This window comes from Ptychodera flava, chromosome 7, assembly GCF_041260155.1.
Source record: "Ptychodera flava strain L36383 chromosome 7, AS_Pfla_20210202, whole genome shotgun sequence".
NCBI lineage: Eukaryota > Metazoa > Hemichordata > Enteropneusta > Ptychoderidae > Ptychodera > Ptychodera flava.
In genome coordinates this window covers 1,500,806-1,517,023 of record NC_091934.1, presented here as the reverse complement: position 1 = coordinate 1,517,023, position 16,218 = coordinate 1,500,806, and the positions used below count along the sequence as shown (strand labels likewise).

At 38.4% G+C, this 16,218-nt stretch overlaps 1 protein-coding gene across 1 annotated transcript in view; it reads right to left on the bottom strand.

Annotated features, from left to right (window-relative positions):
- LOC139137842 (agrin-like) overlaps window positions 1-16,218 on the bottom strand; it is a 246,189-nt gene that overhangs the window by 117,404 nt on the left and 112,567 nt on the right. The window contains exon 9 of the mRNA XM_070706137.1: window positions 13,480-13,677. Coding sequence (XP_070562238.1) covers window positions 13,480-13,677 — 198 coding nt within the window. The remainder of the gene's footprint in view (window positions 1-13,479; window positions 13,678-16,218) is intronic.

Here is a 16,218-nt window from a genome sequence, read left to right as displayed (position 1 = left end):
AAATGCTCTACACCACAATTAGATATCAGTCGGATCAGTTTCTGCAGGGGATTTCATCACATTTGGTGGAGTTATATCGGAGTTATATGACTAATTACAAACCTTCATAAAATATGCAAATGAGCTATTTATTAACTGGACACTACCTAATGCTTTTTAGTATAATTAGATATATATCAGATCAATATTTGTTGCAAGTATCATCAAGTTTGGTGCAGGAATTTCAGAGTTATCTCACTAATAACAAAAGTTCATTAAATATGCAAATGAGAAGATAATTGACATGACACTCACAGTATCATCATAATGTTCTTAGATTGTCATCTGTGAAAAGTTTCATGAAATTTTGTGCAGTATTTCTTGATATATGTCTACACTGTAATTACCGTCTCCATAGGGAAACCATTGTACGGAAAAAAACAATATTGCATAACTTCATTAATATGCAAGCCACACAAACTAAAATCTAATCAGTTCTTGCAAGTAGCATATGGTACCTGTGTACCAAATCTGACTTGAATCCGTTCAGGCATTTTTTAGTTATTGTGTAAACAGACAGACAGACAGACACACACACACACACACTAACACACACACACACACACACACACACACACACGGACAGACAGATAGACATCGCTATGACATTAGCCCACGTGCTTACACACGTGAGCTAAAAAGAAAAGTTCATGCAGAAAGGGTAACATATATTGTCAGCAATGTACTGTTAATTTTGACTTTACGTCAAAATATGCCTTTTCCTGATACCAAATATATAGGGCCAAATATTAGATCAGCCATGTTCAGCAAAATCCACACAACAGCATTGATCCTTTTCTAATTTGATTTGATTTCATTTGCTTATGTTATCCTTGTATGACAGTCAGTACAATATGGAACTTGAACACAACACAGTGAATAAGTATGCTGTCAATGGAATGGTGTGGCTGCATCCACATGCAGCAATAGGAGTGCCTTTGTCTCTTACCCCTCATTTCCAACCTGTCCCATCCCTGAAAAAATAGTTTGGTCTTATATTTATAATGTTAATATGTAACAGGTCTGACCTGAGAGCGAGCACAGCGTAGGGTATTCGTCATTGATGTTTTCAGGCAATAGCATGCTAATTTCTGTGTTTGATGCATGATGCATATTTTTGGCCATTGAGGTCGAATTTCTGTCAATTGTTTCCTAGAATTACATTTACAGATTATTACAGCAATTTAACTCGGAGATGCCAAGTTCACTAACGAAAATTATTTAAAACTGGTAAATTACATGATTCTGATCAGTTTATTGTAACAGGGGTGGGAACAGAGGCAGTCTAATGTAAAACACATACGTAAACATTTTCATTGTCTTTTATGGCTGACCAGTCAGTTAACCTGTTTATTTTGAATATTTGCACATTTTTCCTCAGTATTTCACATTTTCAGAATACCTTCTTATTCAATTTGTCATTTTCTAAAAGTTAAAATGCTCCCTTGTGTGGTCAAGCTTTCCACAAGCATCAAATGTGGTATTTCATATAGGAAGGTCTGCCTCTAGAGGGCGGGCATCACAAACGGTGTTTGTTACTTATTTCCTCCACATATTAAAACTTCTGATTGTACTGTAAACATTGAACATGGCCGACGTCCAATTTTCCTGTCTAAAACTTTCACTCATTTTCGTTCATATGACTCTGAAACTCCAGGAAATGATTGGGAAGAAAGAGTTATCTTGAAATATTGAGGTATTCGCCGATATTTTGCAAAATTAAATGAGAAAAAAATGCTACGAAAATGCCGACAGGCTTACACAATGACCGTTTTCAGACTCAGAGGCATAGTATATGATTATCTGCAGGTTATGCAACAGGCCCATATCACGTGAGGCCATGAGGGGATATCCAAGCAACGCAGTACCAAACACTAGCACACGCAGAGTGAGCAAACACAAAGTGAGCACCACTAACGTCAGCTCAGTAGTCTGTAATAGATCATACTCAGCTAAGAAACCTTGGAGAAAGGATTAACACTGCGGCTATGCCGTTAAGTCCCTTGATTTTTGTCACAGCTCAAAATCATTCTCCTACATCTCAACCTGAACCATGAACACCCCCACCTGTTTATGACATGACCTATCACAATGGCATGACGTCAACAGATCTTGACAGACGGAAGTAGAAGTTGACAGACGGAAGTAGAAGTTGACACCAGCGTACTGGTTTTCAAATCTAAGACCTTCTCTGTCTATAAATAGACACGAGAAGGTAAAAATTGTCATCTGCCTAGCATTAGTAAACTCTCGCTGATTTTGATATTTTGAGAGATAAACACTCTCAGCCTCTAGTAATTTTTAATCTATTTAGACTTAAAAAGCTTAATGATGTCACCATCATAGAGCTTGTCAAAGAACATGCAGCAATACAACACAGTCAATAGATACAACAAAATTTCTAATCAGCACTCTGTGTCTGTTAGTAGACAGTGTTTAAAGTCCATCTATTACGTGATTTTGTTTAATTTGAACTTAATACTATTGTTTAGTAAAAAAGCCATAATAGCCAAATCATTAAAAATTATTTTTGGGATCCATATCTTAAATATTATATTCCATACATAAAACACTCGAAATACAGGTCCTCAGAAAAAATGTTAATTCATATTGGCCGCTAAATGGTCACGTGACATGATGTCATGTGAGGCCATCAGTGCAGTGTGCATGTGCAGTATCGATGTCACGAAATACATACGACGGTACGGTACAGTGTCTCAGTGTCTGGTAGGTATCGATGAGTAGGAGAGTCCGCGTACCCGGTCCGGCTAGGCACCACTATGGTGTGAAGATCAGTGGAGATACACGAATCAACCTGACTCCATTACATAGTTAGTAATCCTCCGATACAAACAAATATGGTCAAGAGAAAAAAACTTTCACAGATCGTTTTGTTGGTCTTTCAACTGAATTATCAGCAACATCATCAACAAGGAATGAACATTAGCGGAACTAACGCAGCGTGAATATCAGTAGTTATTTCCGGAACGCGGGAAGGTCGTTTGCTGTGCCAGTACCATCGGATAACTTTGGAGAAGCAGATCAAAACTCCGGCGACGATGATTATATTCAGGTACATCGCGGACAAAACGGCCCAGGGGCCACTACAGTTGCAGGGAAGGTGATGATGACTAATTGTACCGGTAAACTTCCGACACAAAAAACGTGTGTGTATGCACAGTGTAGGTTTATTTTCCGTCCATGACACAGTGGACAACAACAAGGGAAATAAATAATCGTGGATAATTATCATTCTCCGTAATTTGTGGTTTCATTTCGTTGTTTATTACATAAATGTCAAAAATACCGCAATTATACGGTGTCGCTCAAATTTGATCAGAATTGGTATATACCAGTATGGGTTACCAATGATCAACAATAAATGTTGTTTCTATCTGTTCAGTGGAGGAAAATTCTACGTTGATGTTATGACAATGATTTCTGCACAGTACAACCAGAAAAACAAGAAATATTTAAACCAGAAAAACAAGAATGACAAAAGTAATTAAGGTCTGAAACTTTAGGTACTGGAGGTCAACTTTAGCAACATGCATAGAAGAAACAAGCCCCTCTTAGTTCTTCCCCCCTCTACTGCCTATGGTTTCAGCAGGTCTGATAATATGTAACAGTTCATAAATAATGACAGGAAATGACTCAAGATCAGTGGAGTTGGCCTGTTTCTTACTGGCATGATATCACTCCTGCACATTTGCAGGATTTCACTTTTTCTTACCTCATTTGCACATTTTTGACACTGATGTGTTCATTTGAACAAATTCACATCTCAACCCCTGCATCTACCTGTACACCAAATACTGAGATGGTAGCTCTGGCGGTATGGGAGCCTTTGTATGTGACGGACATACATCCGCACATACATACCCACAAATATACAGACATACAGACGCCACCGACTCATCATATAAGCTCTTTTTGGTATTTATATACAAAACCAAATATGAGCTAAAAATTATCTTTTACGCGTTTTTAAAACCAAGGGCATACACAAGACATTTTAGTGCAATGCCGAGTTCAAAGTGGCGCGGTGCCGCATATACCGGGTGCTCTCTTCTCGTTACCCGGGCTTGTTACTCAGACTCGTATCAGCATCTGGTGACAGACCGAGTTATGAATTCGAGTTTCACACAGCTGCTTTCAGAATGTTTCGTTTGGGCATATTTATCATAAAATCGAAGATCTAAATGATACTTAATACTACCTATCTGTGTTTCCCACTCGTGAAGGCTCGGGTGAACCTGGATCTGAAGGTATTTCGTCGCTTGGTCTATCTATAGCCAATTGATCCGTAGGTTTGGGAGATTCCTCGCACCTCGCTGGCTCAAACCTATACGGCCGTGGCCCTGAATTTCCTGAACAATAGTCATGTACTGTAGAGCCAAAGACTCCCCATCACTATCATCTGAATCACACACTCCGAGTCCAAAAACTATATCGTCATTCACGCTCGCCGAGTTTAAATTTGACGTCATTGTTGATCCTGTATGTACAGGAGGCATAGATTGATTTGCACAACAATGACCTCACGTGACATCACAGGTGAGGGCGTGGTTCAAACAGAGATTTTTCCTTAAAGGCCAGGGACTTGATACCCGGGATCAAGTTAATGCCCTTCACCTTTGACATTCACGGGCGGGATCGAATGTTTATGTCTTTGCAAATTACGGTCACGATTAGTGTGCAGAGGAGGTTGTAAACAGGCCAATGTGTTGACATGCAAACAACAGATTATACGTAACTGAATATAACGGCGAGACCAGTACACTGAGAAACAACGTTTCGTGAAGCCCGCGGTGCTTGTAGCAATAACAGGTGTACTTCAACGACTTCAACTGTAATGACAAAGGTACAACACCACGCCGCCGCTGCAACTAACGACGTTATTACTAGGGCTTGACAATTTTTTTTCCACTTCACTCGTCCGTCGGACAAGTGGATTTTCAATTTCACTTGTCCTCACAAAAATTTTACTTGTCCTCCATTTGTAATAATCAGGACCAAAATACTTGCAGCGAATTCTGTAGCCGCTTTCAGGGCTTTCTTATTTTAGTAATTTTCGCCGATGTTGACGCGGATTTTTCTCAAAAGTTCACATTGAAGTAGCCCTGCGTACGGTCTGTGTGTTCCCGGCGTTATACGCCCCCCATCACAAGAGGCTGTATAACGCCTGGGAACACACAGACCTGTAGGCTGTACGCAGGTCAAATATCAATGAAGGTACATACATCCGGGCATATCATACATCGGCTTCCCGTGTTTGGCAAGCATAAATGCCGTCGTAAAAAGATTGGTCAGTTTCTGTCGCTGGTCGTCGTCATTGATCACCCATTGCGAGTGCATGCGATCAGGGTGTTGGCAAGTGAAACCGTATCGGGCTCAGCGGGACCCACAAAATTTCCACAATCATTGTCCCCGTCACGATCTCATCTGTGATGCACCAAACAGTCCGAATGCGGTTGACTATTACGCGTGAGACCTTATCGATTCAACGCGAAACATGCCGCATCCGTCAAGAAAAGCATTTCGCTTTCCCAGTGGTTTGGCAATGATGGGGTATTTGAGACACGATGAACAAAACATTTTGGAACCGTCATATTTCAAGGCCACATATGAAGGCCACTGTGCTTTCCACTTCGGGAGATAACATCTACGGCGTTTTTCCTCATCATAACGCTTATGTTTAGATCTTGTGTCAAAAAACATCGTTCTAATCATCACATCGAGTCGTCGATTCTCTGTTCTAAGGCGATCCCACTCACGCTGGCCCTCGTGGCGCCGTCGTAAATCATCACAACGTCGTTTCTCAGAGTTACACAATGCCCATCGTCGTAAACAACGCACCTCTTTACGGCAACAGCTTTGCTTGACTTGTGCGTAGGTCTACGGAGAGGAAATAACGCTCTGGCTCGCGAAAATGCACAATGCCATGTTTGCGCTAGTGCAAATATTACCGTAAAATACTCATATTTACAGCGATCACTCCACAAACTGTCTGCCAAAAAAGTTTGTCTACCTCGCGAGGCCGTATAAGTGATTTTGAAGTACTGCACGGTCGGCAAGTGAATCTTAGAAGAACGTCACAAATGTATCTAAAAAAGTCAGTGATTGACATTTAGTTTGTGTGAATTACGACAACGCAGATTGGGCGACACGTGCACAAACCGCAACTTAGGTTCGCGTTGATTGCGCCAGAAGTTGTGTCCATGGCAATGGAACAACACAAAATCACAAAAATGTTTTAAAACGGCAAGACGATAATAGGCCTAATAATACTTTTCACGACAGAAAAATCTAAAAGAACTTGAATCTGAACTTTAAATGACTAGTTCTGTGGAAGAAACGATCGGAAATAGCGGCGTGTACGACGTCTACGCGAGAACACGCTATGGCTTGGGTGGCATACTTGCAGTCACAGGGGCTCGAGCTTGGTAGTCTGCTCGCTTTTCGGCTCGATCTATCGATCCCGTAGTCGACATGCCGGCACTGCAATCTAAATGGGTGTTTTAATAGGTGGGCATATCGACTACGGGATCGATAGATCGAGCTGGAAATCGATCTATTTAGCAGACTACCTAGCTAAAGAGTGCCTGTGCATGCGGCTCTGCACTGCGGTCGCCCCATCTAATTACATGGCTGTGCGTACCTAACATGTTGACATCGCAAACGTTTACCGATTCACACCTGTATCGCGTCCTTTTTTGATTGACAACTTGCAGACCTTTGTTGTGGCCGCTTGCCACGCAAGTTGAAGACAAAGAGAAATACATTCATCGACCAAAATCAGCTTTATTTATGCTCAAATCAAAAAAAATATCTATATATTCAATCACTGGACATTCATAGTTAGGTACATGTGCATGGACGCCTAAGTTTCTTCGCCTGTGACCATTTTGGCATGGTTTTTACGGAGCGAGTGAGCGTGACGCCACCCAAGCCACGCTTTGCATAAACTAACTCCAACAGGGGGAGGTTGCTATTTATACCCAGCCCTGGCCTTTAAGCTGTGAATTTTTATCAAGATTGCATTTATTTATCAACAGAAATGAATAAAATGACACCAGCATTTGACACATGACTCCAATAAGAGTTTATAGTACAAAAATAAAAAATATGTTTTCATAGGTAATAGATGGACTTTAAACAGACATACACAACTCTTTGTGTCCACATTCTTGACTATTGGCCACTGAACTTGCAGGATGTATCCAAACCTTTGAAATAGCAACTGCACTTTTTACCATATTTTGTCATTATGAGGCCAAAAACGATGTTCTCAAAACTTGACATGCATACGAAGACCTCTTAAGGGTAATCAGCATATTTATTGCAAATATTCTAGAATCCCAGGAGGATTAGCGTGTATTTAGTATATTGTACTAAAGAACCATTATTTACACTTCAGTGGTAATGTACAAGAGTGAATGGGAGCATTTGTACTCTTTACAATAGTCCTTGTACCAACTTTGAATAAAATTGGTCGAGATGTGCCAGAGTTATGCAGTGTTTTGCCCAGAGTGCGTTCTTGCGTCTTTTGACGCAAAATTAGCAACAATGTCCCGCAAAAATACCGGACATGGGTCACAGGGACGCACTAAAATCAGGGCTAGAATTGTAAGTCCAGCATCCACAGACAGACTACATTTTTAGCTATTAAATTACACACTTGATAGCCTGTACAGTTATTGCTTCTCTATTGAGAAAATGAAACATTTAAAATTTAGTCTATTTTTTTCGTCACAATGTAAACACTTTTGAAAAATCAGTTAGTCTGTTACAGTCTACGATTCATGGTATGAGCAAGGCGATGTGCGTCCCCTCGGCCCTGCAGCCTTGGGGACAAAAATCAAATGCCGGGCCATGTACGATCCCGATAACCACAATGATTTCGGAAGCGGAAGGCTTGTAAAAAGAACAACTAACTTTTCACAAAGCAAATTCTATTGACCAACAACTTGAAATGAAACGTTTACATGTAAATATATGCTAGTACAGTGAAGTACGGCGAATCAAATTTTCAGTCACTATACTAACCCGGGCACATGGCATCACACGGAATTGACTGCACGTGTATTTGGTGTACGTACTGGAAGCTCATGACTTCATCTAAAAATATCATCAACCCCCCATTTTTTGTTGAAACACTATATCCCTGACTTTCAAAGTAGTAATTTGCCTTAAATTTCCCCAGAAGGAGTCTCATAAAACTCTTCGATCGTCTGCAAGCCAGCCCACCTAGAGATCGAGGTCACGCTGAATTCGATATATAGTCAAGACCCCCTAGCTCGATTGTAGCTGATCTTAACAAGAACCACCTAGCTTGTCAAAACAACGTTATGGCTATGTGCTATTGCTATCATGATGATCAAGGAGTTTTCCCACATATTTGTTTTCAAACTATATTTTTGCAATTTTCAGGGAAAATGTCAGTCATTGGAGCAAATATAAAACAGAAGAGAACTTTATAGCAGTAATAAAAAATAGTGACAACATCACTGTTCGCTCCCATATAGTTATCAAAACAAGTCAACAATTGTATGAAACATGGACATACATATACAGACAGACTGACATACACAGACTGGCACAGAGTGATGACATTGACCCCAAGTGTGCCTTGGCTCATGGAGATAACGAACAGCTGAATGTTATGATAAAATAGTTAAGTATAGACCTATACAGGCACTGAGAGTGAATATGTTACAGCAATTTGATTAGTTGATTAGTTTCTTTTCTTTTTCTACTCCTGTGATAATCTTTAACCCTTTGCAGCCCAGCTCATTTGCATAACAATGTACAGTGGAGACCAGAACTCCCCACTCAAAAATTAAAATATTCTGTAATCATTAACAGTGTATTGTTTATTCCAAATTTGTAAAAAAGTGGCTCAAAACTGACTACAGCAACCTGAAATTATTTTAAAGCTTATAAAATTTCCTTTCCAATGATATATTGCTTATGGGGAATTCAAGAAAATTTCTTGACACTTTTCCTCATCAAATGAAGCTGGCAGCTGATTTATTGCGCAGTTTTACACTTTCCTTTTCAGGTAAGAAGTCCCAGATGAAATAAAAATAAACAAAACACATAATTTGAGTGTTTCTTCTTTTTTTACATGATGTTATTTTGAAAATCAATGTTTTTCTAATTTTGCAATTGTTGTAGCATCATAGAGACGAGAATTTGCCGTACATATTATTATATATCATCAACCAGCTTGTGCAAATTTCATGGCACATTGAGGAAATGTTTGCATCATTTTTAAACGTATTATAAAGTAAAAGTAATATCGAACACAAAATTATCAAATTTACAACAAAATAAAAGTATTTATTTATAAAGTGTCTTTAATTCAAAAAAATGAGGGTACGTTCTCTTTTTGGCGCCTGTACCGTGTACGTCCGCCTTTCTTTCCAATAAATTCTGGGGATCGAAGCTCAGACAGGTATCCGCTAAGGGGACAAGTAAGCATCTAAACTTTGAAATACTACTTGACTGGCTTGGCTTGCATGTACTGCATCATATGGCCTTTGAATTTTATTATAGCCTAATCAATCAACAGCTGGCGAAATGACCGTAATTTGCGGGAAAAGAAAATTGAACGTCTGAGGTCAAGATGAGGTCGAACTTTGAACGTACGATCATGCACGGTTGAGGTCACCGGCGGGCACATCGAGTTCATTATCATTGACATGAAAATACTTCTGATATCGGTTCTTTGGCATTACTTTTGCGATCCCCGGTACTTGTAATCTGTCGTCTGTTGACCAGTAGTCATTTACATCTGGCATGGTGTGAATTTCGATCAAAATATTTTGCTATGAATGCCCGCATTTCATCAACCTTCGTCTCATACCAGTACTGGTTTACGTCGGCGCCGGGCCATCGACACAGAGTCGCGTAGTGGTTCATTTCATCAACAACTTGTTGACGGAAAGGCGGCGGAATTAACAGAAAAAATAATCTAACAGCTGAGCTCCGATGCCTAAACTATGATAAGAAACAGATTCAGCGACCAGAAAATTCAGAGGATCGAAATTTTGTACCACGAGGCGACCCTGTGAGATCTCACACTATTTATCGGGCGCTTCCGGTTATAGTTTGCATGCAGCATGTACTTGCCGTAGCGCTGCATCGATCTCACCTACGTCAATGTCACTCACTGTTTCTACGTTTTGAAAACGGAATCAACAGAAAAAATAATCTACCGGATGAGCTCCGACACCTAAACGATGCTAAGGGCCAGATTCAGCGACCAGAAAATTCGGAAGATCGAAATTTTATACCATGGGACGACGATGGATCTCACGCAAGATATCGGGCGCTTCCGGTTACAGTTTGAAGTCCTAAAACTGGAGTATTTGCCGTAGCGCTGCATCGATCTCGCCAACGTCTATGTCACTCACTGTGTCTACGTCTGAAAAGCCTTCAAATTCCTCCTTTTCGTCATTGTCAAGGAAAATTCTCATGATTTAGGTATTCGAGCAACCGACATCCGCGATTTTTCAGTGAGGGTTGACGCTACGGCAAGACGTAAACAAAAATTTAAAATTCAAACTTTAGCGACGTGTCTGAGAAAACATCGATCGATTTTGTGCAAAAACTTTTAATGGCAACCTGTATATTTATGAGCGGGAAAATGTAGCCTAACATGTGCTTAGTACGTCATCAGAAAATGATGATACGTTCATCACGGAAAACCGTTACGTTTCCCGCATTTTCAAATCGACCCGGAAGTCTGGAATGTTCGGGCGCTTTCGGGCGCTTTGGCCGCACCCCCATAGGGCGTTTGAGGGCGCTCTGGACTGCAAAGGGTTAAGACAATCAATCTGCAAGGCAGATTATGTATTGACAAATATGTTATCTTTTACAAGTACACAGTAAACTGTTCTTGATTTTTCATTTACAATATTTGACAAAGACTGAAATACATAACATGCAACCAATGTTTACACTTTGCCTATACACCAGATACATGGAGAAATTTCAACATACAATCATCAACTCAGAAACCCTACACGGAAAAGTAAACATTGTTTTCTTCCAGAACAGCTGGTGCATCAACATCTGGAACAACTTACAAACTTAACCAATTACACAAGGATGATGAAACAAGAGATAAAATTAAACTGTGGTGAACTTGACCATCCCTTTCAAATCCTTACCTAACTTGACATCTTAAACTAAAATACACTGCATGGTTAATTGCGCACAAAAATACATCGGGGTGGACTATTTGATAAGGGACGGTGTCTGGAAGATCGATGAGGTACATTACAGTATCTTTTTTATCCGATCCATTGTACATTCTTTTTTCCCTACTCTCCCATCTTTTCGTTTTGTCAAACCCTCTCTGGCTGAATTTTTTATTTATTTGTTTTGAATTTTTTAAAAATCTGCCAGGATTTTTTTACTGCATTTCAACACCAAATACAGTTTACCATATCAAATGCTTACTAAATCACCACATTATATACTCTTAGTTCCAGTAGGTATAAAATTACCAAAAAAAATCTTAAAAATACAAAATGAAAGATATCCAAGTAAAACTGAAAGTTTCGCAAAGTTGCCCCAAAAATTCAAAATTCCGGATTTCAACTTAATTTCAATATATCTTATTAACAAAAACCCTAAGAACCTGTTTACTAAATATCAAAGCAATCAGACTGGTAAATTTTGAGAAACAAATTTTTTGACCAAAAATGAGAAAAATTGCCCCCCAAATACAAAATTGCAGATTTCATCCTAATTTTAAATATATCAAATTAACATAAACCCTAGGAACCTGTACACTAGATATCAAAGCTACCAGATCACAAGTTTTAGGAGAAAAATTTTTTGACCAAAAAAGGCAAAAATTGCCCCAAAATAAAAAAATTGCCAGTTTCAACATACCTTCAATACATTATATTGGGATTAATCTTAAATACCTGTATACCAAATATCAAAGCTATCAAATCAGTAGTTTTTGGATAAAAAATTTTTTTAATCAAAAATTATGAAAATTGCCCCAAAAATTACAAATATGACAATATCAATACAACTTGCACAAGCATGACTGAGGTCATTCTGAGGAACATGAATATGAAGTTTCATAGCAATCAGATGAGCGATTTCAGAGAACAAGATTTTTTGACTAAAAACGGAAAAAAATACCCTAAAAATACAAACATGCAAATTTCATCCCAATTTTTGCACACATACTTTAGAATACCTAAAAAAATCTGCATACCAAGTTTCAACCAAATCTGACCACTGCTTACTGAGTTTTAGCCATTTGCAGGATTTTTCCTTTTTTTCCCCTCATTTGCATATTTTTGGCACTGACATGTTCATTTGAACAAATTCACATCTCCACCCCTAGGTGCACCTGTACACCAAATACTAAGACAGTAGGTGCTACGGTTTAGGAGTTTTTGATGTGGACGGACATACATACATACATACATACATACATACATACATACAGACGACATTTTTCCACCTTATACGAATACCTCCCATTTGCATATATACATATGCATATTATATGGGAGCTAAAAACCCAGGTTACAATGTGCATCAAACTATTGTCTTCAACCACTTCTAGTTCTGGAGTCATAAGTGTAATGAAACATTCTTCTTTATTTCTGTTAAACACATGTAATGCAGGATCCCCGTAAAAGAAAAATGCGCATGAAATTGATTTTATCATGATGATGTCTTTTTTACAATTCAAAACTGTAAATATAACCAGTTAAAATGACTTTGTCACAAACCATTATAGGAGACGTCCAGCAATCTTAATTTTACAATGAATGTATGTATTCATGATATCAATTTTTTGATGGAAACAACAGACCTACATGTTTACAATACCTTTCTGCCTTGGTGACTTGACTTGACTTTACTTTGCGTTCTTCGCTCACACATTGACCCCCATTGTAACTTAGTGTCCCCCTATTTTAACAATCATGGGACACTGTGTCCCACCTTTACATTTCCTGGGCAAAACACTGGTTATGGCTCTGTCCATTAAAAAATCATAACAAAATGGCCGCTTGGCGGCCATATTGGATCGTAACACAACACAAATTGACGTGCATATGTATGACATTTGAAGTAGTCCTTGTACCAAGTTTGAATGAAATCACTCCAGGCATCTCTGAAATATCTGCGTGAACGGACGGACGAACACACGCACACACGGACGGACATGACCAAACCTATAAGTCCCCCCAAACAGTGTCCATGGGGACTAAATAGCTGTCACACAGCCATATTTGGTCTGATCGCAAAACAATTTGACATGCATATGCAAACATAAAGAGTAATTCTTGTCCCAAGTTTGAATGAAATTGCTCCAGGCATCTCTGTGTGAACGGACGCACGTACGCACACACGCATGCATCGAGTGTTTGTATCGAGGTAGAATTAAAACCACACCTTCACATTCCCCATCATCAAGAACTTGTATCACTTTTCTTTGACGACATGATGCCCTTTTCAGTTCACATTCATTTTCATAGGTTTTGCCATCACTGCCACAGAGGGGGCTGTATATAGCTGGACATACTGATGGACAAATGCATTTGCCTCGGTCACATACTGCTCCATAATCACATTTCACTTGTGAACATAAATCTGAAAAAATGGACAAATAATGTGTCAGACAAATAGCTCCACTGTTAAAAAAAATTGTGATATTTAAAATTTAAACACAAAAAGCGACAATATTTAACTACTGTCACCTTAAAAGAACAAGTTTCCCAGATAATTTAACATCTCTCGTCATTACATATGAAAATACCACACCTACATACAGGCAGTGTTATATGAGTTCAAACACATATCATTCTTGGTGACTGGAAATGTCTAAGTAAGTCCTGCACGCAGAATGAGTTGCCGTTTACCATTGACACATGTGCTGCAAGTTTCTTCATAAGTGCATTAAATAAGTCTACAGAACGTACTTGCACCAAATATTTGAAAGCCATGTGGTACCAGATATGAAATGAAAATGCTCATGTGTTTCATTATATATTGCAGTTGTGAGTTAAGTTAAACTTTTGCCACTTGTTTGCAACTTCATTGAAAGTGTTGTGATCAACATCATGAACAATATTCACTGTAGATTAATAAAGGTCATCAAGAATACAAATATGTAATTGGCTGAAATAAAAATACTTAATTTCTTTGACTGCTCTCACTGTATTGACAACTTTATATAGCAAGACTAGTGTAATTGCCTTTTGTCAACTCCTTCAAGCTATATATGCCAGACTGAAAGCTCATAAGATATGCAAATTGTAAATTAGCTTATATGAAAATGCTAAATGACTTTCAATATTATCTTAACCTGGTATTATCAATGTACATAGTATGTTTTGCCAACTTTGGTCCAGTAGATCTCCCTAAATATGAAACTTCATTACATATGCAAATTGGGAATTGGCTGAAAGGAAATGCTGAAGGCAATACCGAAGGATTCAAAGCGCGCATTGGTTGCTATTGGTGGCAACGTTCCAAACCAGCACTGTTGCACGTGCAAAATCTTACTGTTCCGTTGTTTTCTACGGATTTTCGACTCCTGGTATTTTGAAAATACTCAAAATCTGTCAATTCTCTCAACTGTGAACCAATTTAGCTGACATTTGGTAGGATTATTGAAGTCATACATGAGAATATAGATAAGCATGCGTTTCTAAAAATTCCGGACCGTGTATGAGATATCGCAGTAAAACCCTTCAAAATTTCACAAAATGACACAATAGATATTTTCCTGTTCAAAAATCGTTTGTACTTGAAGAGATAACCTAATCCATGCCAGGGGCTCTAAACAGGTATCTCATGTGTTACGTTCTGAAATTTTGGAAAATTTGGTGCAAATTTGTAGGAGCTGAAACGTATTAAAGTAGAGCTGTGAAAATTTGTATATGTGTGACGTCGCTGACCAATCGCGCGACAAACCTGCCTCTTTTGGAATCGTATGGGTTCTGTAAATCTTTATTATGCAACGAAAACCATGACAACTTCGTATTTTGATTGATTTTCGAAATAGCCCTTAGCAACCGTTGCTTAGCAATTTGAATCCTTTGGTATCGCCTTAAGGACTTCGAACATTGTTTTATCAAAGTATCTTCAATGCATGTAGCAAGTTTCGTCAACTTTAATCAAGTAAATTCAGATAAATATCCCTAATTAGGAAACGTTCATTAAACATGCAAATTAGGGATTGGTCGAATTGAAAATGTTTAGTGACTGTCAGTACTGTTATATCATAGTATCTTTGATGTACGTAACAAGTTTCGTCAAGTTTGGTCGAGGCAATCAAGATATATCAGTGTTTCCTCTGGCTAAAATTACCTGTTAGCCATTCTTTATTTTTTTATTTTTTTTATTATTTATTTAGTTCAGGAATCTATACATCCCATATCAAAAATACATATCTTACTATGGTATAAAAATAGTAATTAAAAGAACACAGGCAAGTATGAATATAGATACACATTATAGACAACAAATAAAGCAGCCAGACTAGAAAAGCAGCGAGAAAAACGAACGATAAAAAAACCCACGAAACATGACTGTTTTAAAAGTTAAAAAGGATTAATTAAAAGGAACCAAGCGGGTACTCCCGATTACACAGTATACATCGACTTTCTATACGATTCATTATATTTTGAGACGACGAATGCATGAGACTTCACAATGTGGTTCAGAACACAATTCTTACTATTGTGCAGTCTGATGAAGAAATTATACGATAGTTTGCGTCTGAGAGCATCAAAAGATGGAATGTTGTTTGATACAAACATTCTATTCGCACTGCAGTCACGTGTAAACTTAAGAGAATGCGAAAAGCATTATTATATGCCACTCTGAGGTTATTCATGTTTTTCTTAGTGTATAACCACCATAAATGGGAGCAATACATATTAGTGCAATAAGAACGAAATAGAGAAACTTTTACATGGTTATTGCAATTTGAGAATTTACGAATCAATGAATTAGCTTGACCATAAAATCTACGCACTTGCCTCTTGATATCTGCATCATCTGCCATTGTGTCAGAAAAAACATAACCGAGATATTTGTGTTCGTAGACAACGTTTAAAATCTTACCCCCAAATGAATTGGAGGGAACATATGTGTAGTCAAACCAAATTTACGTTGTAAAAAAGT